Source organism: Uranotaenia lowii, chromosome 1 (genome assembly GCF_029784155.1).
Source record: "Uranotaenia lowii strain MFRU-FL chromosome 1, ASM2978415v1, whole genome shotgun sequence".
Classification (NCBI taxonomy): domain Eukaryota; kingdom Metazoa; phylum Arthropoda; class Insecta; order Diptera; family Culicidae; genus Uranotaenia; species Uranotaenia lowii.
In genome coordinates this window covers 201149985-201177778 of record NC_073691.1, presented here as the reverse complement: position 1 = coordinate 201177778, position 27794 = coordinate 201149985, and the positions used below count along the sequence as shown (strand labels likewise).

At 34.6% G+C, this 27794-nt stretch overlaps 2 protein-coding genes across 5 annotated transcripts in view; both read left to right on the top strand.

Moving 5' to 3' along the window:
* LOC129744159 (elongation of very long chain fatty acids protein AAEL008004-like) overlaps positions 1-27794 on the top strand; it is a 558472-nt gene that overhangs the window by 465926 nt on the left and 64752 nt on the right. The gene's annotated exons all lie outside the window — the stretch shown is intronic.
* The window catches only part of LOC129744169 (elongation of very long chain fatty acids protein AAEL008004-like), a 202270-nt gene that overhangs the window by 138403 nt on the left and 36073 nt on the right, over positions 1-27794 (top strand). For all 3 annotated transcript variants that reach the window (XM_055736586.1, XM_055736593.1, XM_055736598.1), the window contains exon 3: positions 24819-24923. In XM_055736586.1, the coding sequence (XP_055592561.1) occupies positions 24866-24923 (58 nt within the window). In that variant the 5' untranslated portion in view covers positions 24819-24865. The remainder of the gene's footprint in view (positions 1-24818; positions 24924-27794) is intronic.

The following is a 27794-nucleotide window of genomic DNA, read 5'->3' as shown; positions in this document are numbered from 1 at the left end:
GACTAGTGGAGAGTGCAACATCATTAGCAATCGCTAATGAATTCTGTAGTTATGTAATGACTGGACTGACGAAACATGAATAAAGTTAAATTCTTTTCCACCACTGGAACCTGCGTTGTTCAACAAAGGCTTTAAGAAACACCTTTTTTCCTGTAGATTCCTTCCTAGGATTTTTTCCTTAAAGGCCATAAAACAAATATTGCAGGAGCGAGAGATCTTGTAAAAATTCGTAGCAGGAACTGTAAAAAGTGTTTAAGAGGTCTCCTAGAACATTTCACAAGAAACACTTCAAATAAGCCTATGAAAGGTCTATCTTTTCTTAAAGATTCTATCCTAGGATTTTTTCCTTAAAGGTCATAAAACAAATATTGCAAGAGCGAGGGATCTTTTAAAAATTCGTAGCAGATTTCACAAGAAACACTCCAAGTAAGCCTATGAAAGGTATTGAAAGGGATTTTGTGTGATGTTCTCAAAGACTACTTCGAATTCGTCTTCAAAAAAACCATCAAAGAGGTCTCCAAAAAGTGATGATCCTCTAAGTAGTTTTTTCATAAAAAATCATAAACGATCATCAGAAAGTTTTCGAAAGTGAAACTGATAAAAAAGTCATAAGCGTTCGTCAAAAAGTTTTCTATAGTAAAACTCTCCAAAGACGTCTTCACAATGAGCTTCAAAGATATTTTCAAAGAGTTATTCAAAGGTCTTCAAACAGAATTTCAGAACGGTCGTCAAAGTGGTCTTTCAAAAGTTCTTCAAGAAGGCTTCCAATGTAGTCTTCAAAGATCACCAAAAGCGATCTTCGAGAAGGTCTATAAATAGGTTTTCAAAGCGGTCTTCAGAATAGATTTTTAAGGAAGTCTTCAAAAATGTCTTACATGTTTTCTTAAAGTTCCTCTAAATGATTTTAGCAAACACCATCAAAGATGTCTTCAAATAGATGTTCAACACGATCTGCAAGAATGTTTTAGGAAAGGTCTTCAAAGGATTTTCTGATGGATACTTCGGAAAGGATTTCAAAGCATTTTCAAAAAAGTTCAAGAGATATTCAAAGAGACATTCGTAACGTTCTCAATAAGCTTAAAGAGATAGTCTTCAGAGCTGTTTTAAAAGTGGTCTTCAAAAATATATTCAAACAGTTTTTCGAGAAATCTTCGAAGAATAGAAAATCATCAAACACGGTTATCGAAGGCATCTTTAAACAGGTCTTTCAACTTATCTCAGTAGAGATGTTCGGAGAATTCTTAGGAAAGATTTCCAAAAAAAAAGTTTTAGAAAGAAATCTTTTGAAACGTTTTCAGAAAAAAAAAATTAAAAACAGTTTCAAAGCAGTCAGAGTGGTCTTTAAAGAGGTTTCCAAAAGTTTTAAACAGTGATCCTCTAAGTGGTTTGAATAAAGGTCTTCCAAATGGTATCCCTAAAGTTTTCCAAGGAGGGTTTCGAAAGAGATATCTTCAGATCGGTCTTGAAATAGTCCTTCAATGAGATTTTTTCCAAGAGGTCTTCAAAAAGATTTTTCAAGAAATTTTCCGAAGAGGACTTCAGAGTATTTCCAAAAAGGTCTTCCAAAAAGTCAAAGATATTTAGGAAGGTCTTAAAAAAATTAAAAAGATATTAAAAAGGTAAATCTAAGAGGTCTTCAAAGAGTTCTTCAAAGAGGTCTTCAGAGAGGTCTTCAAAAAGTTCTTTGTTAACATCTTCGCAGAATAGCAAATCTTAAAAAAGGTCATCAAAGTTATCTTTAAACAGTTCTTTAAACTTATCTGAATAGAGTTCTTCAGCGAAATCTTTGAAGCGATCTTCAAAAAAGATTTAGAAAAACACAGTCTCAGAGAATTTTTCAAGAATATCTTCAAAGTGGGCTTACAGAAGGTTTTCAAAAACTTTATCAAAGAGGTCTTGAAACAACCTTCAAAGGGGTCTTCGAAAATGTGTTTAAGGAGGTTTTAAAATAATATTCTATGTGGTCTTTATGGAGGTCTTCATAGTGGTCTAAATGGTAATCCAGATTTATTTTAGGTTTTCAAAGAATTCTTAAAAAAGGTCTTCAAAAAGGCTTTAAGTATGATCTTCACAGTGTTGAAGGCCACTTTGAAGACTGTTCTGAAAACTTTCATGAAGGACTCTTGTAAGACCTCTTGCAAATCTCAAGAAGTTTTTCGAAAAGACGCTAGAAATATTTTTGAAGACGACCTTTAAGGCCGATTTGAAGACCTTCATCAAAACCACTTTTCAGATTGTTTTTAAACCTTTTTCAACACATTTTCATGAACCTCTTTGAAGATTTACAAACAGTTCTTTGAAGAGATCTTTAAAGCGGTCTTCATTGCAGTCTTCAAAATGTAAATACAGAGGCCTACAAAACATTTCCACAGGGATCTTAAGAAAGGTCCCCAAAAAAGTTTCCGAAGTGGTCTTTTAAAAGACTCTCTTAGAGGTTTTCAAAAGAGTTTTAAAAGTGGTTTCCAGAGATGCCTTCAAAAAGGTTTTCTAAGTGAACTTCAAAATTGTTTTCAGCAAAATCTTCAAAAAGGTCTCCTGAAGATGTTCGAAGTGGGTCCTCAAAGAAGTCTGAAAAGACGTCTACATTGTGTACTCATGAGAGTCTTCAAATTATTATGGCCAGAGTCTTCAAAGAAGTTTTTCAAGAATTCTTCGGGGAGACTTTCAAAGCATTTTCAAAAAGATCATCAAGAAACTCGAAGAGATGATCAAAAAGGCATTAAGAAGGTTTTCAAAAAGTTTAAAGTGATAATCAAAAAGTTTTACTAGGAGGTTTTCAAATCGTTCATCAGAGAGATAGCAAGAATGGTCTGTAGAGAGGTTTTCAAAAATTGTTTACAGTGATCTTCAAAGTGGTCACCATAAAGGTCTTCAAAGTGATCTTTCAAGGTGGTTTTCAAGGGGTCCTCAACGAAGTCTGCAAAGATGTCTACATTGTGTACTCATGAGAGCCTTCAAAGAAGTTTTTCAAGCATACTTCGGGGAGGATTTCAAAGCATTTTCAAAAAGATCATCAAAAAGCTCGAAGAGATGATCAAAGAGACTTTAAGAAGGTTTTCAAAAAGGTTAAAAAGAAAAAAAAGTTTTTCTATGTTTTCTTAGTTTTCAAAGCGTTCTTCAGAGAGATCTTAAATTTAGTCAGCAGAGAGGTTTCCAAAAGTTGTTTAGCGTCATCTTCTAAGTGGTCTTCGTAAAGGTCTTCAAAGTGGTCTTCCGAAAGTTTTCCCGAGAGATTTCGAAAGTGGTCTTCAAAAAAATCCCCAGAGAGGTTTTTAAAAAGAGTTTTAAAGGTGGTTTTCAGAGAAGCCTTCAAAAAGGTTTTCTAATTGAACTTAAAAATTTATTTGAGAGAAATCTTCAAAAAGGTCTTCTGGAGATGTTCGAAGTGTTTTTCAAGAGGTCCTCAACGAAGTCTGCAAAGATGTCTACATAGAGTACTCGTGAAAGTCTTTGAAGAAGCCTTCGGAGAGAATTTCAAACCGTTTACAAAAAGCTCCTCAAAAAGGTCGAAGAGATAATCAAAGAAACACTCAAAAGATTTGCAAAAAGTTTGACTAAGAAGTTTTCAAAATGTACTTCAGAGAGATGTTCAGAATGGTCTGCAGAGAGGTTTCTAAAAATTGTTTGGCGTGATCTTCTAAGTGGTCTTCGTAAAGGTCTTCAAAGTGGTCTTCCAAAAGATTTCCCGAGAGACAGTCCTCAGGAGGTTACCTGATGCGAGTTTTTCACGAAGAAATACATTCTCTGCTGACCGTTATCTTCAATATAACACAATTTTGGTGAGAATCTTGACCACCCATGATCTAAATGGTATTCAAAAAGGCCTTAAAAATGGTATTACGAAAGTTGTCTAAAGAGGTTTTCGGGAGAGATCATCAAAAAGTTCCCCAGAGAGATTTTCAAAAGGAGTTTTAAAGGGGTTTTTCAGAGAAGCCTCCAAAAAGATTCAAGTGATCTTCAAAATAGTTTTCGGAGAAGTCTTCAAAAAGCTCTCCTTACGAGCTATCTTGATGGTCTTCGATGTGGTTTTTGAAAAGACGATCAAAGTTGCCTTTAAAAAGATGTTCATAATAAAGGAAGAATAGGAAAACCTTCAAGAAAGTCTTCAAAAAAAAAAAGTCTTCAAAGATGTCTAAATAGGGTCCTAGTAAAGGTCTTCAAATAAGTTTTTTAAAGCTATCTTTGGAGAGAATTTCGAAACATTTTCAAAAAGGTCAAGCAGATTTTCAAAAAGATATTTCTAAAGGCATTAAAATTGCCAAAAAAGAGATTCAAACAGGTTTTCAAAGAGTTCTTCAATGAAGTCCTCAAAGTAGTTTTCAATGATATTTATCTAGAGTTCTTGAGAAAGGTGATCGATAGCGATCTTTAAACAGGTCTTCGAAGTTATCATTATCTTGTTCTGAAAGAAGTTGTTTAAAAGGTCTTCGAGGTTTAGAAAGATATCTTTGTAAAAGTTTTCGAGGAAAAAGTTCAGAAAATCTTGAAAGTGATCTTCAAAGTGGTCTTCAATATTAACTTTAAACTGATCTACAAAGTGTTCTTCAAAGTGGTCTTCAACATGGTCTAGAAATAGTTTTTTATAAAGATCTTCGAAGTGGTTTTCAAAAAGGTCTTCAAAGAGTTATTCAAAGAGGTTTTAAAAAATAATCAAACAGATCTTCGAAAGGAAAGGTCTTTGAAAAGCTCTCCAAAGTGATGATCATCGTGGAGTTCTTAAAAGAAGCTTTCATAGAAGTCTTGGAAAAGGTCTTCAAGAATTTTCCTATACAGATCTTTTAAGAGGTTTGACAATTTTTTCAAAATAGATCTTTTATGTTGACTTCATGATGGAATTCAAAAGGATATTTAAAGCGATCTTCAATGCTGTGTTCAAAAAGTACTCAAAGCGGCATCAAAAATATCTGAAAAAAGTATAATAAAAATTCCAAAACAAATTTTGAAAAAGGTCTACAAAAGGTTTTCAAAGAGGTTTTCGAACAGGATTTTTGAAAACTTCTCTTACAGGTTTCCTGAAAGGTCTTTGAAAAAAAAAATTGTCTTAAAAGAGACCTTCAAAGCGATCTTCTAGGTTGTTTTTAAGAAGGTCTTCAGGTAGGTTTTAAAGATGTTTTCAAAGAAGTCTTCAGTCAAAGATGGATTTGATGATGCCTTTGAAGAATTCTGTTCGAAAGTCATGTAAGCAGACTTTCTTCCAAGAGTTTTTCCAAGGCCTGTTAAGTCATTGAAGACTTCTTGTAACGCCTTTTAAAGGCTTTTTGAAATCTTGTTAAAAATCTTTTCAAAGTTTACTTAAATGCAAATTTATTTTACTCTTTTCAGAAGCTTTTGAGTAATTTCGTCAGAACTTTATTACTTCTGTATATCTCTCGTTTGTTTTAAATACGTTTTTCAAGTAGACTTTACAGAAGTTTTTTTGAAATATTTTAATATTTTTTTAATTAATGAAAAAGCTTGATTCCAAACGGTTAACAAAGCAAAAAAATAAAAAATAAACAACACATAATTTAAAAAAATAATAAAAAAGTAAAAACATTAACAGAAATAAAATAAAGAAAAAAATTAAAAATTAAAACTTAAAAAAAAAAAATAAAAACAAAAAATAAAAAATAGAAATTAAAAAAAATTAAAATAAAAAAAAGAAAAAAAAAAATAAAAATTTAAATGCAAAAAAAAAATCAAAAAAATTAAATAAAAAATTAAAAATATTTTTTTTAAGTTTAATAAAAAATAAAAAAAAGGAAAATAAAAAAAAAACGAGTTTCAAAAAAACATTTAAATAAAATGAAATTTAAAAATTAGAAACAAAACAAATAACATTGAAAAAATAAGCAAATTAAACTAAACAACAAAGAGCATTAAAAAAATGCACGAAAAACTATAAAAAAAATAAAAAAAAAAGTTAATGAAGACTTCTTGAAATGCTTTTTAGAGGCTTTTATGAAATCTTGTGAAAAATTTTCTGAATGGTAAACTCAAATGCAAATTAATTTTAATCTTTTGACAAACTTTTGGGTACCTTCTTCAGAACTTCTTTACTTCTTAACTCTCATTTGTTTCAAATAAATTTTTAAGGTAGACTTTACGAAAAAGATTTTGTTTTCAAAAATCTTAAAAAAGCTTGATTCCGAACTGTTAAAATTAAACTGTTAAAAATAACAAAGAAAAATAAATAAAAACAAATTTAAAAAATAAAATGAAATAAAATTAACAAACATTAATCAAACTAAAAAAAAATTGTTAACAAAAAATTAAAAAAAAAAATTTAAAAAATATTTTTTAAAAATTATGAAAAATTTAAAAAAATATTTTTTCTAAACAAAAAAATTATAAAATTTAAAAAAAAAATTAAAATTAATAAAAAAAAATAAAATAAAAAAAGCAAAATAAAAAAAAATTAAAAATTTAAAAATAATAAAAAATTCAATAAAAATTAAAAAAAAAAATAAAATAAAAATATTAAAAAAAAAAACAAATAAAACTATGAAAAAATTGAAAGTAATGAAACGAAAAAATAAAAAAAATTAAAAAAAATAAAAATTTAAAAAAGGGATAAAAATTATAAAAAAGAGAATGAAAACAAATAAAAAAACACTGTTCAATTGAAAATCTAAAAGTCAACTTATTTCATTCAACTTCAGAAGCCACCCGGCCTGCCGGCAATTTTTGGCTTCAACCCTGGACAAAAAAAAGGTGAAGAATGTTTGGAGGTGATGGAAACTGACCAATCAGGCGACTGGAAATAATGGGTCATGATTCTTGGCCTACTACTGGCTACTGTGTAGATGTATGTATAAACAACACACATACACAACTGACATTCGTCAATGGATCAGCGCTTTTTTTTTTTGGTTTTCTACTGTTCCGAAAATTGTCGGTGTTATTCGATAGCTCAGCGAAAAATAAATTGGCTTCAGGCGATTATCGATGCCCAATTAAACGCTGTTTCCTTGCCTCGTATTTCAAAAAGTGTAGTGAAGGTATCGTTTCAGTTTGACTAACCATATTGAACCTGAACCGACAGAAAGTGCATACAAGAACAGTTTTAAATTTTTCCTCTTTTCCCTTCAAAAGTCAGTCGGGGGGATGGCGGTCGGCTGCAAATCTAATCGCAATTCATCAATCAAACTAAGTGCAGCCAGGACACGCGCAGCCAGGCGGCACAATGTTATCACTATTTTCACCGGGCACCCCCTCCGAAGACCACAGTCCCAATCCGTTCACTGATTTGACTGATAGGAACCGGAGACGTTCTGCCGACGACGACCGGCTCTAATCACGCAAATGTATGTCGTGGGGGACTTTAATGATACATCGGAGACCATAAACGGCGAGAGACTGACCGGTCCAATCAAACCCAGCCATAGAGAACTAGAAAGAAGAAAAAAAATGATCTAAAAAGTCGACCCAGCTGCTGGGTCGATATGTTTATCTGGAGCCACTAATAAAACAAAAATAAATACCATCCATACAGGTGAGTGGAAAATAGTAAGAGAGCCAAAGAAAGAGTGAGACAGCAACAACAAAAAAAAAAACAAACAAACTGGCAATGTCGCCCCGTTTTGATGGTGTAGATTTATTTATGTAACCTGCTGGGATAATAGAAAGGAAAAAGAGGGTTGGAAGGCCCCTGACTGACTAGTAAAATGAGGGTGGTGTTGGCTCCTATTTTCCCCACCCAGAGTGAACTCACGCGACAAATTTAAAGCAGCTCGTCGAACTTTATGGAAAGTAAACCGAAAGCCACTCGAAATGTTTTTGCTCGGCATGCGAGTTGGTATCTGCACATGCATGGTACAATTAATAACAATTATGATACAGTACAGTGTAGGACTAAAAACGCGACCCTCTAGACGACTCGAGGATTTTTTTATGAGCTAAAAGTAGATTGAATGATCTGTTTTTTTAAGTTCTCAACCACCCAGGATTTTTAGGCTGCTCGTGTAACGAATTGCAAAACCCTCTCCCAAGGTAGCGAAATCCTAATTTAAAAAAATTTAGAGGAAAAAAAATCAATCGTGGCAAGCCGAGAGCAGAAAAACTTCCTTTGCGTAGACCGCATAAGGGCCAAATAAAACCCATCAGAGACGAATTCTCCCTATTCGTTAGAGGCTTTCAACAATTAATTTATGTAACTTATTTTCTGGGGACCAAATTATTCTAAACTTTCACACAGCACTCCCGGACACTCTTCACAATAAGCGCTACCAACAATCCCAGACTTCCACACGAGAACAAAATTTAAATTCAATGTGTAAACATTCCGTTTCTGCAGCTGCCGGTTTGCAATTCTTTTTATGAAATAACACTTATTCACTTCTAAATTTTCGGAACTTCCGGTGCACTTTCTCACAGCTTCCACTTTAAGACATTTCTAGCCAATTCGCGACTGTTTTACGCACTGAAATCAATAATTTTGTAAATTTTTCCCGGACGGAAAGAAAAACGCGTGTAATTCGCAAAAGTCATCGCCTACCATGGAATGGATCATCGTGTTCGAAACTGCAGAAATTTGTGCAAAATTTCAATTCAATCGGACTGGATTTAGGGGTGTCTCAAACGGCTCAATGTTTCGGTTTTTTTACTCTCAAAAATCACCAAAGGGGGGAACAAAAGAAATCAGTAAAATCAAAGTTTTAGTTGTGATGCCAATTTACCCAAAACAAAAGAAAACATCGAGATCCGGTGTTATTTCGATTGCCAAAAATTGCCTTCCTTGTAATTTTTTTTTTTTAGAAAACCTCGACTAGAGTTGCATTATCAAATAAGTCACAAAAATACCTCAAACGCCATTTTTCGATAATGTAGTCCCATCGTTGTTCAAAAGAGTGATCCTCAGAATAGCGTAAAATCTAAATAATGACAATAAAATTCAATTTCAATCACAAATTGCACCGAATAGTACATGTAGGAATGAAATGAAGGATATGTAAAAAATAAATAAAGTTTTTAAATAAATAAATAAAAAGTTTAATTCGGCTCTACTGAAAAAAAAAAAAATAAATAAAATAAAATTCAAAGCCATTGATCTATTCTTGTGAGCGACAGTCGTGTCTGAGTGAATCTCTGAATTGGTTCAAATGGTTCAAATTCGGCCACCGGTAAAAAGCCGGATTGGCTGAGGGAGCGCAGATCTAAAGGCTGCTGCTACAATTGTTTGTTTATGGTTAGGCAACTTGTGAAAAGACAGATTGGCTGAGAGAGCGCAGATTTTTGAGGCACCTGCTACGAAAAAAATTGTTTCTTATTCGATCACCGGTAAAAAGGCGGATTGGCTGAGGGCCGCGCAGATTTTTGAGGCTGCTGCTACGAAAAAAGTTGGTTCTAGTTTTCCTCCGGTGAAAATACAGATTGGCTGAGGGAGCGCAGATTTTTGAGGCTGTTGCTACGAAAAAAAATTGTTTCTGATTTGGCCACCGGTAAAAAGATGGATTGGCTGAGGGAGTGCAGATTTTTAAGGCTGATGCTACAATTATTTGTTTATAGTTGGCCACCGGTCAACGAATTGACGAATTGAATGAGGAAGCGCTGATTTTTAAGGCTGCTGCTACGAAAAAAAGTATTTCTGATTTCGATCACCGGTGAAAATATGGAATGGCTTAGGGAGCTCAGATTTTTAAGACTGCTGCTACAATTATTTGTTTATGGTTAGGCCTCCGATGAAAAGATGGATTGACTGAGGGAGCGCAGATTTTTAAGGCTTGCTGCTACCAAAAACAACTGTTTCTGATTTGGCCACCGGTAAAAAAAATGGATTGAGCATGATTTGGGCATCGGTGAAAAGACGGATTCGCTGAGGGAACACAGATTTTTGAGGCTGCTGCTACAAAAAAAAAAGTTTCTGACTCGGCCACCGGTAAAAAGATTGGATTGGCCGAGGAAGCGCAGATTTTCGAGGTTGCTGCCACGAAATAAATTGTTCCTGATCCCAGCCACCGGTAAAAAGGACGGAATGGTCTCACGGAGCGCAAACTTATAAGGCTGCTGCTTCGATTGTTTTTTATGGTTAGGCAACTTGTGAAAAGACGGATTGGCTGAGGGAGCGCAAATTTTTAAGGCTGCTGTTGCGAAAAAAATGTTTCTGACTCGGCCACCAGAAAAAGTTGGATTGGTTTAGGGAGCACAGATTTTTAAGGCTGCTGCTACGTTTGTTTTTATTTGATTTGGCCACCGGTGAAACAACGGATTGGCTGAGGAAGCGCAGATTTTTAAGGCTGCTGCTAAGAAAAAAATGTATCTGATTTCGGGTCACCGGTGAAAAGACGGAATGGCTTAGAGAGCGCAGATTTTTAAGGCTGCTGCTACGAAAAAAAAGTGGTTCAAATTCGGCCACCGGTAAAAAGGTGGGATTGGCTAAGGGAGCGTAGATTTTAAAAGCTGCAGTTACGATTGTTTTGTTTCTGATTCGACAACCGGTGAAAAGATGGATTGACTGAGGAAGCGCAGATTTTCGAGGCTGCTGCTACGAAAAAAAAAAGTTTTCTGATTTGGCCACCGGTGAAAAGACGGATTGGGCTGAGGGAGCGCAGATTTTTAAGCTGCTGCTACGATTGTTTGCTTATGATTTGGCCACCGGTGAAAATACGGATTGGCTGAGGGAGTGCAGATTTTTAGGCTTACGAAAAAAAATTGGTTCAAATTCGGCCACCGTTGAAAAGACAGATTGGCTGAAGGAGCCGCAGATTTTTAAGGCTGCTGCTACGAAAAAAGTGGTTCAAATTCGGCCACCGATGAAAATACAGATTGGCTGAGGGAGCGCAGATTTTTAAAAACTACTGTTACGATTGTTTGTTTATGATTTGGCCACCGCTAAATAGATGGATTCGCTGAAAGAATCTAGGTTTTTGATGCAGCTACTAAGAAAAAAAAACTTTCTGATTTGGTCACCGGTAAAAAAGACGGATTGGCTGAGGGGAGCGCAGATTTTAGGTTGCTGCTTCGAAAAAAAAATGTTTTTGATTTGGCCACTTGTGGAAAAGGTGGATTGGCTTAGGGAGCGCAGTTTTTTAAGACTGCTGAATTGACTGAGGGAGCGCAGATTTTTAAGGCTGCTACTACGATTGTTTGTTTATGGTCTGGCCACTTGTGAAAAGGCCACCGGTAAAAAGATGGATTGATTTATAGAGCGCAGTGAGATGAACTGTGGGCAACAGACTTGGGAATCTGTGATTATGAATCTCTGATTTGACTGAATTTGAATCATGACAAAAGAAAAAAAATGGAAAAAATCCCCAAATGCAAAAAAAAAACATCAATTTCTTTTGGGAAATGTTTTTATCGAAAAATCTAATTCCATCCTGCATTATTTTTGGGGCATTTGAAGGGGTGTTAAATGACTGTCATTTTTAGGTCCTCTTGAAGAGATTCTTATAACTGAAATAGCAAACTATTTTTTTTTTCGTTAATTCCTTCGCTCCACTTGAAGTTAAAAGAACTTACAAAAATCTCTTACTTGAACCAATTCGCAAGCTGGCACCCAAAAGGTGGATCAATTCCAAATCACTTCAGCCGGGTAAACAAACAACGAGCACTAGTTTTAGCGCCCTGCGCTTTATGAGAGCGCGCGCAGATCAGACGTCAGAGATCTGCGCGAATTCTTCAAAGTCCAAAAATGCTTCCCGGTTCCGAAAATAAACTTGTTCCCCCCGCTGATGCTGCGGCGTTGTAAGTTACGTACGTCAAAAATAGCACATATCTGGGCCCATAATAAAACACTGCGGAAAAATGGGAAGGAAAAATAACGAGCACCTCGAGGAGGGCCGGCTGCTGCCAACATCGATTGTAGGAAAGATCGAGTGAGTGATGATATTTTAGTAGAGCGCATCTTGCTTAGAATATCGTTTTGACACGATCAGACGTCTGTGGAATCGTTCCAAAAAATCGCGCAAAACACTAGGAAGATTTCGTATGATCGTTCGACTAATTTTCATGCTTGGTACTTAGTTAGAGGATGTTCATTTGTTTAGGTGCAAGGCGAGAGTCAAATAATAGCAGCTATTGACCCATGGTTGGGATGTTTTTGACAGATCATTTTACGATAGATGTTATCATGATTGATGTGTTTTTTTAATTGTAAGAATTGTCAAAATCCACAAGAATGCGAACAATTTTCCTTGTTGACGGAAATGCATTTAATTTTTCCATTAACAACATTTCGTATTATGCGTGACCTGTTTGCCACTAGATGATTGTTGCGTGAGCGACAGACAGAGGAATAGAATTTTCCGATTTGTTAAAACGACCTTTATTTGACAATATCTACGTTTATTCGGTGGCGTTAATAAATTCCTTAAATGATAGAAGTGCAAAGAAAAGCTCCTACATTAACTGCCACATTGTTTAGGATTTTCATTTAGATAAATACGTTTTGTTTATAATTTAGTATAGTAAAATGGATGACTTAACGTTTAGTTTCCTTCTGCCTAATCTGTGCTCGCAACTTTGGTAGCACGTGTACTGCTGTATGCTTTCGCTAGCACGTGAGCTGGGAAGGTTATTTTAGGTTAGGTTAAATTTATCTATATGCTATTGCATGAATTTACCTGATATAATGATTATGGTTTAACGAATGTTCCTACCACTCACAACTGCTTGAAAGCTAGCTAAACTAACTCACTAAATTAGGAAATTAGGATTTGAATACAATGTTTGTTTAAACCGATTTACAATTTTACCTCGGCACACAATTCACTAGCACACTTGCTCTGCTTCTGATTTTTCGTTTGAAAAGACCTGTGGTTACTTTGATCACATTTCGTGATTTAAATTCTAAGTGACGGCAAGTGGCAAGGTGGTTATTAGTGAAAGGTGCTTCACTCCGGACGGTTGTGACAATGGTGTTAGTGTTTGACATGCCACAGAAAGGTATGTTTTGTTTACATTCATTCCGAAAAATCAATATAGTAGGCCTAAATCAATAAAAGAACTTTAGGTCTACTTGAAACCTTCCTTCTTTCAAATGAATATCTTCAGAAAAAGTTGTTAAAAATGTCACACCTCTTCAAGTGTGGTGTGTTCGGCTTATTACAGCTCATTAAAGCTGCCCCATTCATTATCGTTTATTTTGTCGATTCTGTTCATGAAAGCCGCAGAGCAGATGGTTCAGCCGTTTTGATTGCCTTCTATGAGCTTTTTCATACCGGAGAAATCAATTGGCAAAACGCCCACTTGGCGCATTCTCTGTGTCTCCGTGTCTAAGTCTAACAAGCAATTCAGGGCTAGCGCATCGAGCAACCGACGAATCGAAACGACCCAAACAGCTGAGCCGATTTGTGTCACCGCAAGCAAGCTAGTTAGTCACTTACCTACTTAGGAGCAAGGCAACGACGACGACGACTGGGAGCAGAAATTTCAGCAGAAGTGAGAAACGCGATTGCGTTTCAGAAGCGCGAATGAGAAGGTCATCGTCGTCGTCGTCGTCGCTTTTCCAGGTCAATCGGAATCGAACACACAATAATGTTTCGGAACATTGACAAATGTTTGAACCCCCTCGGCTACGCACCCGGCGGTGTGTGGTGTAGCATCATGAGACGGTGCTGAAATGCGATTCGGTCTTTCACGGAAATTCGTTTCCTGCCCAAGAAGGGTGTTGCATGGTGGATCCATTGCTGGCTTTTGTTGTTGAAAGCAATGTGTTAGCATTCTTGAACAGAGCTAATTCACTTACATATGACAGAGCATATCTATGAATATCTGTATGTATACAGTATACGAGTAATGGGAATAAAACTTAGAGCAAGTTCACTGGTGTTGGGAAAAAGTGGTAGAAATTTTGACATTTTGAAAAATTTACCATGCAAACATGTTTTCACGATCTTCGGGTGTTGTATTTTTTGACAGCACTGTTTCTATTTGAGCCGTTTGTGATAGAAATATGGCTATTTTTGCATCACAGCATGCGAAACTACAACACGTTTTGTTAAAAAACTTGAAGGCCAGAAATCTTGAAAATGTTTAAGCATGGCAAAATTTTCAAAATGTGCAAAAAGTGACAAAATTTCTACCACTTTTTCCCAACACCAGTGAACGTGCTCTTATTTGTTACTCTGGTGAAAAAGTTCGCCCAACAGAAAAAGCTCCTGTTCTCGATTTCTTTGATTTCATTTTTTTTTTTAAGTTCTTTCGATCGTGTTTAATTAAGCAGGAAGTAGTAGGCGATGCCTAATTGACATCGCACGCGGTTTTATTTTTCGCTCTTCTCATAATTCTAATAATGTTCGATTTTTTATTCAGCAGATCTAAATAAATTGAAATTCAGTGATATCAATGTGTAGCCGGATATTCACAGCAGGAATGGCCTGCGAGATAAGTGCTCCAAGTTTAAGCACAGGGTCTTTCGGAGAGGTTTATTTGCCTCATGGAGTCAAAAGAACCCTGCTTGATTGCGGTGTTGTTGTTCGTGTCGGTACTTGGATTTCAGTTTGTCATTCAATGGGTTTGAAGTGATTTTTCTTAAACAAATTATTGATTTAGAAATATGGTCTTGTTGAATCTCACGATTTCAATGCTAAGTTTAACTGCTTAAAAGCGTGAAAACAACAGTGATGAACGTCAATTCGACTTTGATGGTTTTTGGACAGGGCAAATGTTAGCACATTTGCGCTGGAAGTGCTGGATCCTTCTTTTACAAAAAGTGGTCAATGTTATGGTTCTGGGATTTGGGATAGAAAGACTAAGTTGTTTTAGTGCAAGTGATAGAGAATATCCTGTGGAGTTGTTGTGAAAAGAATCAAACAGCCAAGCTAAGGTGACACCAAGCTTATACAAACCATCTTATGAATATTTTGTCCCCCGAGCTAGAGGGGAAATTGGGTTGCTTCGATTGAAAAATGTGAGAAGATTCAAAACTCTTGACAAGGAACTTTGGTGAGATTTTTTCAAGTTTCATTCATTATATCATTCAACAATGCTATTTGCCAAGTAGAATTCCCTCAATTGCACTCTTCCCGTTCATATAGACTGTTCCAGAAATTATAATTATTACACCGAATGTTAACGGTAATTTTGAATCGAATATTTTTTTTCGAATTCTACTGGCTGCGTCCTTTTGTTAACACATTCCTGCACGTGATTACATCGAAAAAATATTTAGTTTGTGATTACATTTCAAAATGCGGCTTCCCTTCGGGATGTGGCAAGAAAAGTCAGAACCTCGGCGCCTAACGTGATGCGTGCTAAAGAGCGACTCGAAGCCGTACCGGAACCAGAAAAAATCTAAAAGGAACCCAAATCAAGCCGTTTTTGTCAAACCAAGAGCTCGGAAACTGTATGATTTAATATTTTGAAAAAGTTCTGGGTGCCTAATAATGGACGATAAACGTATGTAAAATTGGACTGTTAAACCCTTCCTGGGCCACAATATTTAAATGTACTCAAGGACAAGGATATCCCCAAAGCGGAGAAGGCCATTTTCACCGAAAAATTTGGCAAGAAGGTGATGGTGTGACAGGAAATTTGCGAGTGCGGCAAAATATCTAGCCCGTGCGTCATATCGGAAACAATGAACACCCAGAACTATATCAAGGTCTGCCTCCAGAAGCGTTTATTGCCGATGATCTAGCAGTATGATATTTTGGCCGATTTGGCATCATGTCATTACGTCACAGACACACTAGGGTGGTACAAAAGCCAAAACGTCTTTTTTGTGCCAAAAAACATGAATCCGCCAAATTGCCCCGAGGCACGGCTAATCGAGTAAAAAAAATTCTCTTTCGGAGCAATGTGAAAAGAAAGGTATCAAAAGATTGTGAAAAGAATCATCCGAGTAGATGAGTTTGAATTGAATCTTTAAGTTTTATAAGCATCGCTTTTCTCTAAATAAAAATAAACCTCTAAATATTACAAAATTCTTAGTTTTTCGGAGTATCAACACACAGCCAATCATAGTTATATTGCATTTTCGATGAATTATTTATAAGCATAACGTAACATTTGAGTTTCAAAACGGTGCAAGTGATGAGTTTAAAAGGCACGAATTGATTTTTGAAAAATGGCAAGATTTAAGACGAAAATAGTAAGTTTGGAATTCGAAAAATTCGTACGAAGCTATTATGTCGGATATGTGGTTAGTTGCATTGCAGATTCGCCGAACTAATAAACTAAAGAATGCAATTGGCGAAATTGCAGTGAATCCATGCACCCATGGTGGATTATTTAGATACATACTTACATACATATATTCCTATGCTATTTTGATATACGTTCCATAATGATCGTATGTAAGTTATATCTTAACAACAGTCCCTAAAATTTTTACCCGTAACAGTTCCTGGAGTGTCAATTTGACACTCCTTACTAAAACCGATATATCTCTCTTGTTTCGTTTTCTTGTTTTGTTTGTTTTGTTTCTTGGTTTGTTTTCTGGATTTACTTTTAGTTTTCATTTACCATATTTTTGTAAAGTATTGTAGCGCTAATGTGCTTACACCACTAAAATCGGTATGAAATTACCTTTCTGGTGAATATACATTTATTACGGGAATCTCGCGTTAATATACTCAAAATCCAGTGCAAAGTTGAATTTAAGTTCAAGAAAATCTTAGAAATTGAAAATGGACAAAAGTTTCAAAACCCTTTTGGAGCGTTAATTCAGCCAAAAAAAAAAATCAATACTGAATGTTTTGTTAAAGTTCGTTAAGTCCATTTTGATTTTTCCCTCAAGTCATAATGTCTTTTAGTATAAGTTATTTTTCGGTCTTCGGGTGTGTTCGGTTCTATGGCGCGAATTTGCAACACAGTTTAATCATGTAGCATTAGATAAAGTTTTTAAAAATTAAGCTTTTAAATAAATTTAAGTAATGACAAATTATTGGCATTTTTAGGAAACATTTTTCTTCGACGAGTTCACTTGTTTTTTGCTCGAAATGTTCATGTAGATTGTGGCAAATTGGCGATTCGCTTTAACGACGGGGCATTATACAGCATGTTTTCCTACACCAATTGGTCGACAGTATTTTCCAGTTCTCTCATTGGTCAACATTATTCAATTCCCATCTTATTTTTAGCCATCTGGTTGCACTGATGGTCGTAGAGAGATCGCAAGACTTTGACATTTCTTCCAGACATTTCCAAACTTTTGAGTTGGACTTTTTTCAACAAACCTGTCAAAATTCATTTTTTTTTTGTGGTAAAAAGGCAGGAAATGATTCAAATTAGTTATTGAAAAGTGAGGAGGCTACAAAGATGGGTGTATAAAATAGGGAGTTAGGCATGGTACGTATTTCTGTCGACACTAAAATTATGGTCTCAGGCATAGATGGTTTATAGAATGGATGATTATCAGCTTCTGCAATATTGCTATCTGGCGACCAAAAAAAAGGTCGAAACCTGTAAAGTTTGCCGTTTAGGCTTTTCCAGATATTTTTTCAAAATCTTCCAGACTTTTCTGAAACACAGTTGGCATCTCTGGAGGGAGCCCGAATACGAAAATATTGTAACATAACTATTCCCGTAGTAGTTATAAAACGATTAGAAACAGCGTAAAAAAACGTTTAGAAAATGATATCTGAAATCATAAAAAACATTGCACTTATCTTGAATTCCAAAACGACGGTCTGTTGAATATGGCGTTAAGTTATGTTACTGTTTAAAACTATTAAAACACTTATATGGAAGAACTGTTTTACAAACAGTTGAGATAAAGTTCAAAAACCATTCATGGAAAACATATTCTGATCACCAAACTGTTTTTGTTACAGTTATTCTTAAAGTTCTTTTGTAACTGAACATTTACAGTAATAGTTGTAGAACGCATTAGTATGACGTTCTTCCAACGCTATGCATACCGTACTCTGAATCATACGGGAATGTAGTACGCACACATATATAAGAAAATTTTCTTTATTGCCGAAAAACAACCATTTTTATATTTTTTAAATGTTTATTTTAATCACTTCAACAATTTATATGACACATTAGCATCTCTACCAGGAGAAGATCTAGTTTCGGGCACACGGGTGGATGTTCTCGTACCTGCTGGTCTCTCAAATCCATCCATCGTACGGGACATTGCTTCCAGCGTAACATTGCGCCTGTTGCTGAAATAAAGAAAACCATTTTCGTATATTTGAACAAATTGTAATGGCAAAAAAATTACCTTTTGCGAACTTCGCTAGTGTCCTCCGGTTTGTCCTATAAAAAATGTCCGTCCGGACCACAATCGGAGGACTTGTTGCTGCTGAAACCGGAGTTGAACGTGGGGCGAACGCGAAAAACGAATATTTTTTGTTTTTGTTTGTACTCTTCTTCTCTTTCAGTTGTCAACTCTCGGCAGGGATGCCAACTAGACCAATTTTTCTAAATTGTATCATGAGTTTAAAATGTGAAAATCAAAAAAGATTTATTAGCTTAGATCAAATGCTTTTAAACCTACTTACATACTTAATGCCTTTAAGAAATAGGCAAATTTCGAGGAAATAGAATTTAAATCATTGATCATTGAAAAATGATAAAAAGGAAATGGAAATGATATGATGGATATGATATTTAGTAGAAATGATGTTTCTTCGGTCGGTTAGAGTTGAGAAATATATTTGTGCATAATATATAATTAACAAAAGAAGGTGATTATGCGGTATATTTCCATGTTTCAAAAGTAGCTTGATCTCTTTAAGCCAAACTTGTTTGGGGATGGAAGCAAAACATGTTTTACCTATTCTTAGAAAGAGATTATCATTTTTAATTTTGGTTTGAAGGTTGAAGAGTGACATCTCAATATTTTACTAATGAACGACATGGTTAACTGAAAGGTTGGATAAGTCAACAAAGAAAAATAAAGAAATATCTAAATGTTCTGCAGGCTTTCTTAAGAAAAACTCAAAATTTTGATGCATTTGCATAAATTATTATTTTGCATGAGTATATCATAAAAGTGTGCTGACCAACCATCTGGCATCTCTGACCCGCGTCTTGGTCAATTTTTGACGTAAGTTTGATTAAGACATGGACGCTATGAGTAACGGTTCGAGATTATTTTTACGATAACAGAAAAAATTGAAGTTAATCGTTCATACAATTTATTCACCGATCCAGATATCATCACTTTTTCGCATGAACGTTTATGTTTCGTTTTTATCGTTGTCGAAGTAAAGTTTTATTTAATGACTACGTTTACAGAGATAATCACTATTTCTGGAGCCGTAGATGTATCGTAAAGACTGTTTGAGATATGGTTTTTTAGTATGCGGGAGGACAAAATTAGCAAAATAATCTTAAAATTTACCAACATGTTAGACTTTCTTTCAAATCTGATCTAAACCGACCTAAAACGACAGTTTATACGATCTCATCACTATTCAGTTGGAATTTCGATTCGTCATACCGTTCCGTCCACATAGAAATAATTGAGAGTATCCAGAAAAGATTTCTCCGTTTCGCATTATGTCATCTGCCTTGGCGAGATCCCGTCGAATTGCCACCGCATTCCAATTGTGGTCTATTATCATTGACGTCTCTAAGCTGATGGAGAACTTATCTATAACGAATGTTCGTCTATGGTTTTGTAGCGAATGCTATCGATTGCCCGAAACTGTTTCGTTCTTTGAACCTAGCTCGACAACTACGTTATTAAAACATCAAAGAAAACATTAATCTTATTTTATTTTAAATACTTTAATTCCAAATGTTAGATTCCTTGATAAAGGCTAAATAAATATGCCGAAACGTCAAATGTAATAAAAAAAAACACAGTGGAGACAGAAAAAAACTTTACTTGAAATAATAGTCACATTTGTTAATCGATAAGCTATAAGTATAATGAATATAATAAACTTCCTTTTAAAAGTTATTGACCTCAAATGTTCTATTGATTCACCAAAAAAAATCTGGAAATGCAAAAAAAAACTGCAAAGCGCTGTAAAGCCTCATGCTTGTTAATCTTTAACGGAACATGAGTAAGGTTTTGGGAATTTTTATTTCGAAAGTCCTATCCTTATGACTCAACGAGGGGTTCCCATAATTTGGTATCGCCCTCTTATTCTATTCTAAAGAGTGCAACAAGTCGTATAAGTAGGTATGCAACACAGTTCTTTTCCGAGGTGAATATCAACATTGCAAATGCAGCAACAATTCCCTTAAACATAACAAACGTCTAGATGTGTAAAAGAGCAAACAGAAAATTGAACCCGGTCGAGGGGACTCAGTGACTCTCCCGAAAACCTCCCGCCCAAAAGTGGCCTCGAATGCAGCCGAATACGACAACGACGACGACGACGAGTTACCGGTCGCTCGCTTGGAAGATCACTTGAATTGAGGTTAGGAACCTATTGGGGTTATTGAAGGAGAAAGAACGAAAGAAAAAGGGAGCAAAAAGTCAGAATTATCAGACGGGGGGCTCTCCATCAACCAATAACCTCCTCTAGGTAATAGCAGTGATGTCATCTGTTCCGTTTTCTTCTTGTTGTTGCAAATCTTTATTATGTCACCAGCTCACGCTCGAATTGGGCAAAATTACCAACTCTCTCAAGAGTAATTTTTCTCGTCTCATTCGAAATGGTAACTCTTTCTCACAAAACGGTAAGAGAGAGAGAGAGAGTTGGTAAATTTCTCATTCCTGTTATCAATCACCCATTCGTATGCGGCGAGAACCTGAGCGTTTCGGAAAACGTGAGAAAATGTGCTCCCAACCTTCCTTGGTCAAAGGAGGACCGGTAAGGGGGGATGCTCGCTGTAACTCACATTTCACGTGATTTTCTTCTGTCGTCATCTCGGTCATTTTCCGACCGATAAAACAAAAAAAAGCCCGCCCGTCAGCCCGTCTGATGCCACTTCACTTGTGACGGGGTGGGTTGTGATTTTTTTTCTGGTTTTATTTGTTTCTTTTTACACCGTTCGCATGATTTTTGGTAAGGGGGGATGACGGGAATAGGAAAGGTCGCATCAATCTAGTTGAAATTTGTTCTTTGTTTCTTTGTTAGTGGCTTCCTAAGCTGTCCGATTTGAGGTTATTTTTCACACCTTTTGCTGACGTTTGAGGGAAAACTATTTTTTAAGAGGGACTAATTTTGACAATTTGATAATTGATAATCTTGACAATTATGAAAATTTTGACAATTTTCAACAACTTTGACAGTTTGGAACATTTTATCAATTTTGTCAATATTAACTAATTTGACAATTTTGACAATTTTGAAAATTTTGACAATTTTGAAAATTTTGACAATTTTGAAAATTTTGACAATTTTGACAATTTTAACAATTTTGACAATTTTGAAAATTTTGACAATTTTGACAAATTTAACAGTTTTGACAGTTTTGACAGTTTTGACAGTTTTGACAATTTTGACAGTTTTGACGATTTTGACAATTTTGACAATTTTGACAATTTTGACAATTTTGACAATTTTGACAATTTAAACAATTTTGACAATTTTTAAAATTTAGACAATTTTGAAAATTTGACAATTTTGACAATTTTGACAATTTTGACAATTTTGACAATTTTGACAATTTTGACAATTTGACAATTTTGACAATTTTGACAATTTTGACCATTTTGACAATTTTGACAATTTTGACAATTTTGACAATTTTGACAATTTTGACAATTTTGACAATTTTGACAATTTTGACAATTTTGACAATTTTGACGATTTCGACAATTTTGACAATTTTGACAATTTTGACAATTTTGACAATTTTGACAATTTTGGCTATTTGACAATTTTCACAATTTTGACAATATTGACAATTTTAACAATTTTGACAATTTTGACAATTTTGACAATTTTGACAATTTTGACAATTTTGACAATTTTGACAATTTTGACAATTTTGACAATTTTGACAATTTTGACAATTTTGACAATTTTGACAATTTTGGCTATTTGACAATTTTCACAATTTTGACAATTTTGACAATTTTGACAATTTTGACAATTTTGAATATTTTGACAATTTTGACAATTTTGACAATTTTGACAATTTTGACAATTTTTGACAATTTTGACAATTTTGACAATTTTGACAAGTTTGACAATTTTGACAATTTTGACAATTTTTACAATTTTTAAAATTTTTATAATATTGAAAATTTTGTCAATTTTGTCGATTTTGACAATTTTGACAATTTTGAAAATTTTGACAATTTTTTACAATTTTGACAATGTTGACAATTTTGACAATTTTGACAATTTTGACAATTTTGACAATTTTGACAATTTTTACAATTTTTAAAATTTTTATAATATTGAAAATTTTGTCAATTTTGTCGATTTTGACAATTTTGACAATTTTGAAAATTTTGACAATTTTGACAATTTTGACAATTTTGACAATTTTGACAATTTTGACAATTTTGACAATTTTGACAATTTTGACAATTTTGACAATTTTGACAATTTTGACAATTTTGACAATTTTGACAATTTTGACAATTTTGACAATTTTGACAATTTTGACAATTTTGACAATTTTGACAATTTCGACAATTTTGACAATTTTGACAATTTTAACAATTTTGTCAATTTTGACAATTTTGACAATTTGGACAATTTGGACAATTTGGAGAATTTTGACAATTTTGACAATTTTGACAATTTTGACAATTTCGACAATTTTGACAATTTTGACAATTTTGACAATTTTGACAATTTTGACAATTTTGACAATTTTGACAATTTTGACAATTTTGACAATTTTGACAATTTTGACAATTTTTACAATTTTGACAATTTTGACAATTTTGACAATTTTGACAATTTTGACAATTTTGACAATTTTGACAATTTTGACAATTTTGACAATTTTGACAATTTTGACAGTTTTGGCAATTTTGACAATTTTGACAATTTTGACAATTTTGACACTTTTGACAATTTTGACAATTTTGACAATTTTGACAATTTTGACAATTTTGACAGTTTTGACAATTTTGACAATTTTGACAATTTTGACAATTTTGACAATTTTGACAATTTTGACAATTTTGACAATTTTGACAATTTTGACAATTTTGACAATTTTGGCTATTTGACAATTTTCACAATTTTGACAATTTTGACAATTTTGACAATTTTGACAATTTTGAATATTTTGACAATTTTGACAATTTTGACAATTTTGACAATTTTTGACAATTTTGACAATTTTGACAATTTTGACAAGTTTGACAATTTTGACAATTTTGACAATTTTTACAATTTTTAAAATTTTTATAATATTGAAAATTTTGTCAATTTTGTCGATTTTGACAATTTTGACAATTTTGAAAATTTTGACAATTTTTTACAATTTTGACAATGTTGACAATTTTGACAATTTTGACAATTTTGACAATTTTGACAATTTTGACAATTTTTACAATTTTTAAAATTTTTATAATATTGAAAATTTTGTCAATTTTGTCGATTTTGACAATTTTGACAATTTTGAAAATTTTGACAATTTTGACAATTTTGACAATTTTGACAATTTTGACAATTTTGACAATTTTGACAATTTTGACAATTTTGACAATTTTGACAATTTTGACAATTTTGACAATTTTGACAATTTTGACAATTTTGACAATTTTGACAATTTTGACAATTTTGACAATTTTGACAATTTTGACAATTTTGACAATTTTGACAATTTTGACAATTTTGACAATTTCGACAATTTTGACAATTTTGACAATTTTAACAATTTTGTCAATTTTGACAATTTTGACAATTTGGACAATTTGGACAATTTGGAGAATTTTGACAATTTTGACAATTTTGACAATTTTGACAATTTCGACAATTTTGACAATTTTGACAATTTTGACAATTTTGACAATTTTGACAATTTTGACAATTTTGACAATTTTGACAATTTTGACAATTTTGACAATTTTGACAATTTTTACAATTTTGACAATTTTGACAATTTTGACAATTTTGACAATTTTGACAATTTTGACAATTTTGACAATTTTGACAATTTTGACAATTTTGACAATTTTGACAATTTTGACAATTTTGACAATTTTGACAGTTTTGGCAATTTTGACAATTTTGACAATTTTGACAATTTTGACACTTTTGACAATTTTGACAATTTTGACAATTTTGACAATTTTGACAATTTTGACAGTTTTGACAATTTTGACAATTTTGACAATTTTGACAATTTTGACAATTTTGACAATTTTGACAATTTTGACAATTTTGACAATTTTGACAATTTTGACAATTTTGACAATTTTGGCAATTTTGACAATTTTGACAATTTTGACAAATTTGACAATTTTGACAATTTTGACAATTTTGACAATTTTAAAAATTTTGTCAATTTTGACAATTTGTTTTTTTAGTCTAAATCTTTATGCTGACAAAAATATTAGTTCATCGTCTGTTACACTGCTTATTTTAGTAGACTATCGGAGACCAACCTTGTCCAAGGAATGTACTTTGGGCTTGGTGTTTTCTTTCACTTTTATTCATTATTACCGTGGTTTTGCTGCCACCCACAACTCGTAAGCCTCCCCCTTATCGGGAGGACGATTGAGTGGACTGGACAGACCGAATGCCGGATATGGATGAAAGAAAATATGTGAATTATTGATTTTTTTTCCTCTGTTATCAATCATCAGCTCACACTGGCTGGTCGGTCACTGCGAGGTGAACTGCTTTATTCCGGAACTGACTCCGGCAAATGAACGAGACGAAAGATTGCGACTAGAGCTGAAAGCTTTCCATCAAATGGAATGAGTTTTGATTTCAAATTTACCCCTTTATGGTGCTGAAATAGTCGAGCTGTCGTCAGCTGATAGAAGATAATGTTTTCCTACTTACTTACACTGTTTACTCCATCAGCAGTTTTATTAATTTCTTTTTTCTTCTTTCTTCTCTTTGCAGTTTAGTTAAGGAACCACACAGCTTCACACACCCACACATACACAAAAATGGCCTTAATCATGAAGTACATCGACAGTATGCACCACTACATGGACAAATATGGAGGTGAGTTGAACATTTAAGTATAAGTATGCTTCCCTATGAAACTCTTAGAAAATTGAAACAGGTCTTAACATAGTACAAACTTATTTTGTTTTGGTTTGTAAGCTAACAAAAATAAATATTTAAGTCTATAATAGATAACCGAGAAAGGCAATCACATTCACGATTCCGGGTTTAAAACCTCCAATCGTTAATCGCCATTAAATTCTTGACGCTACATCTAGCGATGCGACCAGCTGCTAATGAGTTCCTGTTCTTCCCGATTCGAGGGCCCTCGTAAACCCCATTCCGAGAAAGGGGTGAAGAGGTCAACGAACTGATCCCGGATTCGGGGAGAGCACTCAAGTCGATCGACCAGGTCATGGGGTTTTCCCCCTTTCTGTGATCATCTCCACAGGTCAGATCCGGTTTCGAGATGGCCCTCGTGGAACTCTTCCTGGGCATTCGTAAAAGTTTATCGAGGGATAAAAAAAGAAGTATAGTACAGTACTTAAATCACGACCGGCAAGCTTAAGTCTTCTGCTGATGATGAAAATCATGTGTGAAGCGACGAGATTAAATGTGTCCCGTTTGCTGAACAAACATTAAGCTGTCCCGCACGCAGATAACAGTACTGTGTGGCACCTGTTAAATCCACACGATTTGATCCACACACCGTAGCTGGCTGCCCAATTTTGACGGAAAGATAAATAATTCATAGAGTTGATGTGGTCGGTATGTGACAGCTAGAGCGTTGCATCAACTGGAACGGGGAGCTTCCGTTATCTGGTGGTTTTTGTTTTTTTTTTTTGCTGCACCACTTTTTCGGGAGTAGATAAACAACATTCGATTAAATAAATCACCTTGGTTGGTTGAGTCCCAAGCTTGCAACACACGTTTATTTTTAATCGTTTGATAATGAAAATGGAGGCATAGTGCTAAAATTGTGTGACTCAAGATATTGAAAGTTTTTGACGTAGAATTACGTAGAAAATCGTGGAAATCGCGATCAAATTTCGCGTAACGAAAATCGGACATCGTATCTAGAAGATACATGAAGTCCCATTGAATCAAACGGTAGATATTTTACGGGCTTCAGATGTCTCCAGTTTTCTTTTTTCGAATGAATCTTTGAATCTAGATACCTTACACTTCGTATCCAAATACAAAACTTTAGTGTAAAATAATCTTAAATCTTGCCTTTTGATATTGGCTTGAACGTCCCTGCTATACGAAGATGTGACTGATATAAATACAACACTCTGATCGCATCGAGATAGTATTAGTGGCATGAATAAGGGCGAAAAGCGTCTGAAAGACATTGTTTTTGCCACACAGTATATGCAGATATTAGGGTGGCCATAGAAGTAGAGCCGAAGCAGGCTATGTTCGCCTACTAAGCAGAATATTATAATTTTATGAAGGGTGACAAAATTCAACTTTTTCTTAAGATGTTGGTAAGAGCTTAGTTTTGAAGTTTTGTAACCGTTTGTTAAATAATCGTTTGATTTTTTTTTAAATTTTGTAGTCTTGTATGTTTAGCACTATTTAGAAAATTCATATTCCCTGTACAGTTAGTAGTCTTACAACAAGATAGCACCACAGTAGGCTACATTCTTACTACTGGACGCTGTCAATTAACAGAGGAGAAAAAGAGATTATGAAAGCCGAATAGTGTTTGTGAACGTCCACGGAATATCCACGAAATTCGTACGCTTTATCGTAAAAGATCAGCATCAACAACGTTCTCAGAGTCTGAGGATCTCTTAATATGAAAAAAAACTTTCCTTCTCGGTCTGTCCGGATACGGGGCACTCTCGTGGGCAGACCGATTAAAAGTCTATGAATGAGACGCCTGCAACGATCAAGACCAGCAACGCCGGCTGGCGCCGACTGTTTTAACCCCTCATTAATACGACCTCCAAGGCGGCCCTCCTGCTTCCGGAATTGGATTCCCGAGTTCACCGATCAAGAATTGGTTCTTATCGAAACCACTCTAGCTGCTGGCATCTCTCAGAAGTGCTCTCGAGAAATGTCAACAGTAGTCTCTGGTAACACTGCTCTCGTTTGTTTACATCCCGATTTGTGTTCCTGAAGAAAACAAAATTTCAGCTGTAATCCGACCCAAAACCGCAAATATTGAACCGCAAAATCATCTGCTGATAACCCAGAACCCGAAACATACGGAATAAGCCCAGTTGCTGTCGCAAATACAGGTAAAGGCGAAATAGTCCGTCCATTGCTAACACCTGCTGCCCATAATCAAATTGAAAAATACCTCCGAACCATTGAGCCGAACACTTCGTGACCACCGATAAATATTCAATCATTGTACGCAACCATCGAAATAAACCAATCCAGTTTTGCTTTTTTATTATTTCGACCCGAATACGATCATCACAATAGCCCGTGCCACTTCAACCCCCGAACAGTATTGCATCGCATGTCACAGCAACTGCTGTCTTCGTCACACACCATAACCATAGAGGACCGTAGGTATACAACAGACGTCATCGAGTGCCGTGGTGCCATCCTACGCCAATAGATATTTTATCGCATCGTTTTTCCGATCACAGCGCCATCTCTTTGTCACTAAGGTAACGAAAGTACCATAAGACATCATTATGGCGGTAAAGAATTCGAAGGTCACTTTACTAGTTGTAACGGGTTTGTCGAGCCATTTTCCGTCTTCAATGTTCAGGAATGACAGAAAATTATCAGGAAATGATTGACTCTAACACTCATATAACGTGGTTATGCCTGTTCTGTAAAACTCTTCTGTGGAAAGCTAGATTCCAGAATGCGATGGTGTCCTTAAACGCGTCTAATGAGGGTCTCATAGATTCTTTGAAAACAGAAATGCGAGAGAGCATTCTTAAGGAAATTCGCCAGTAA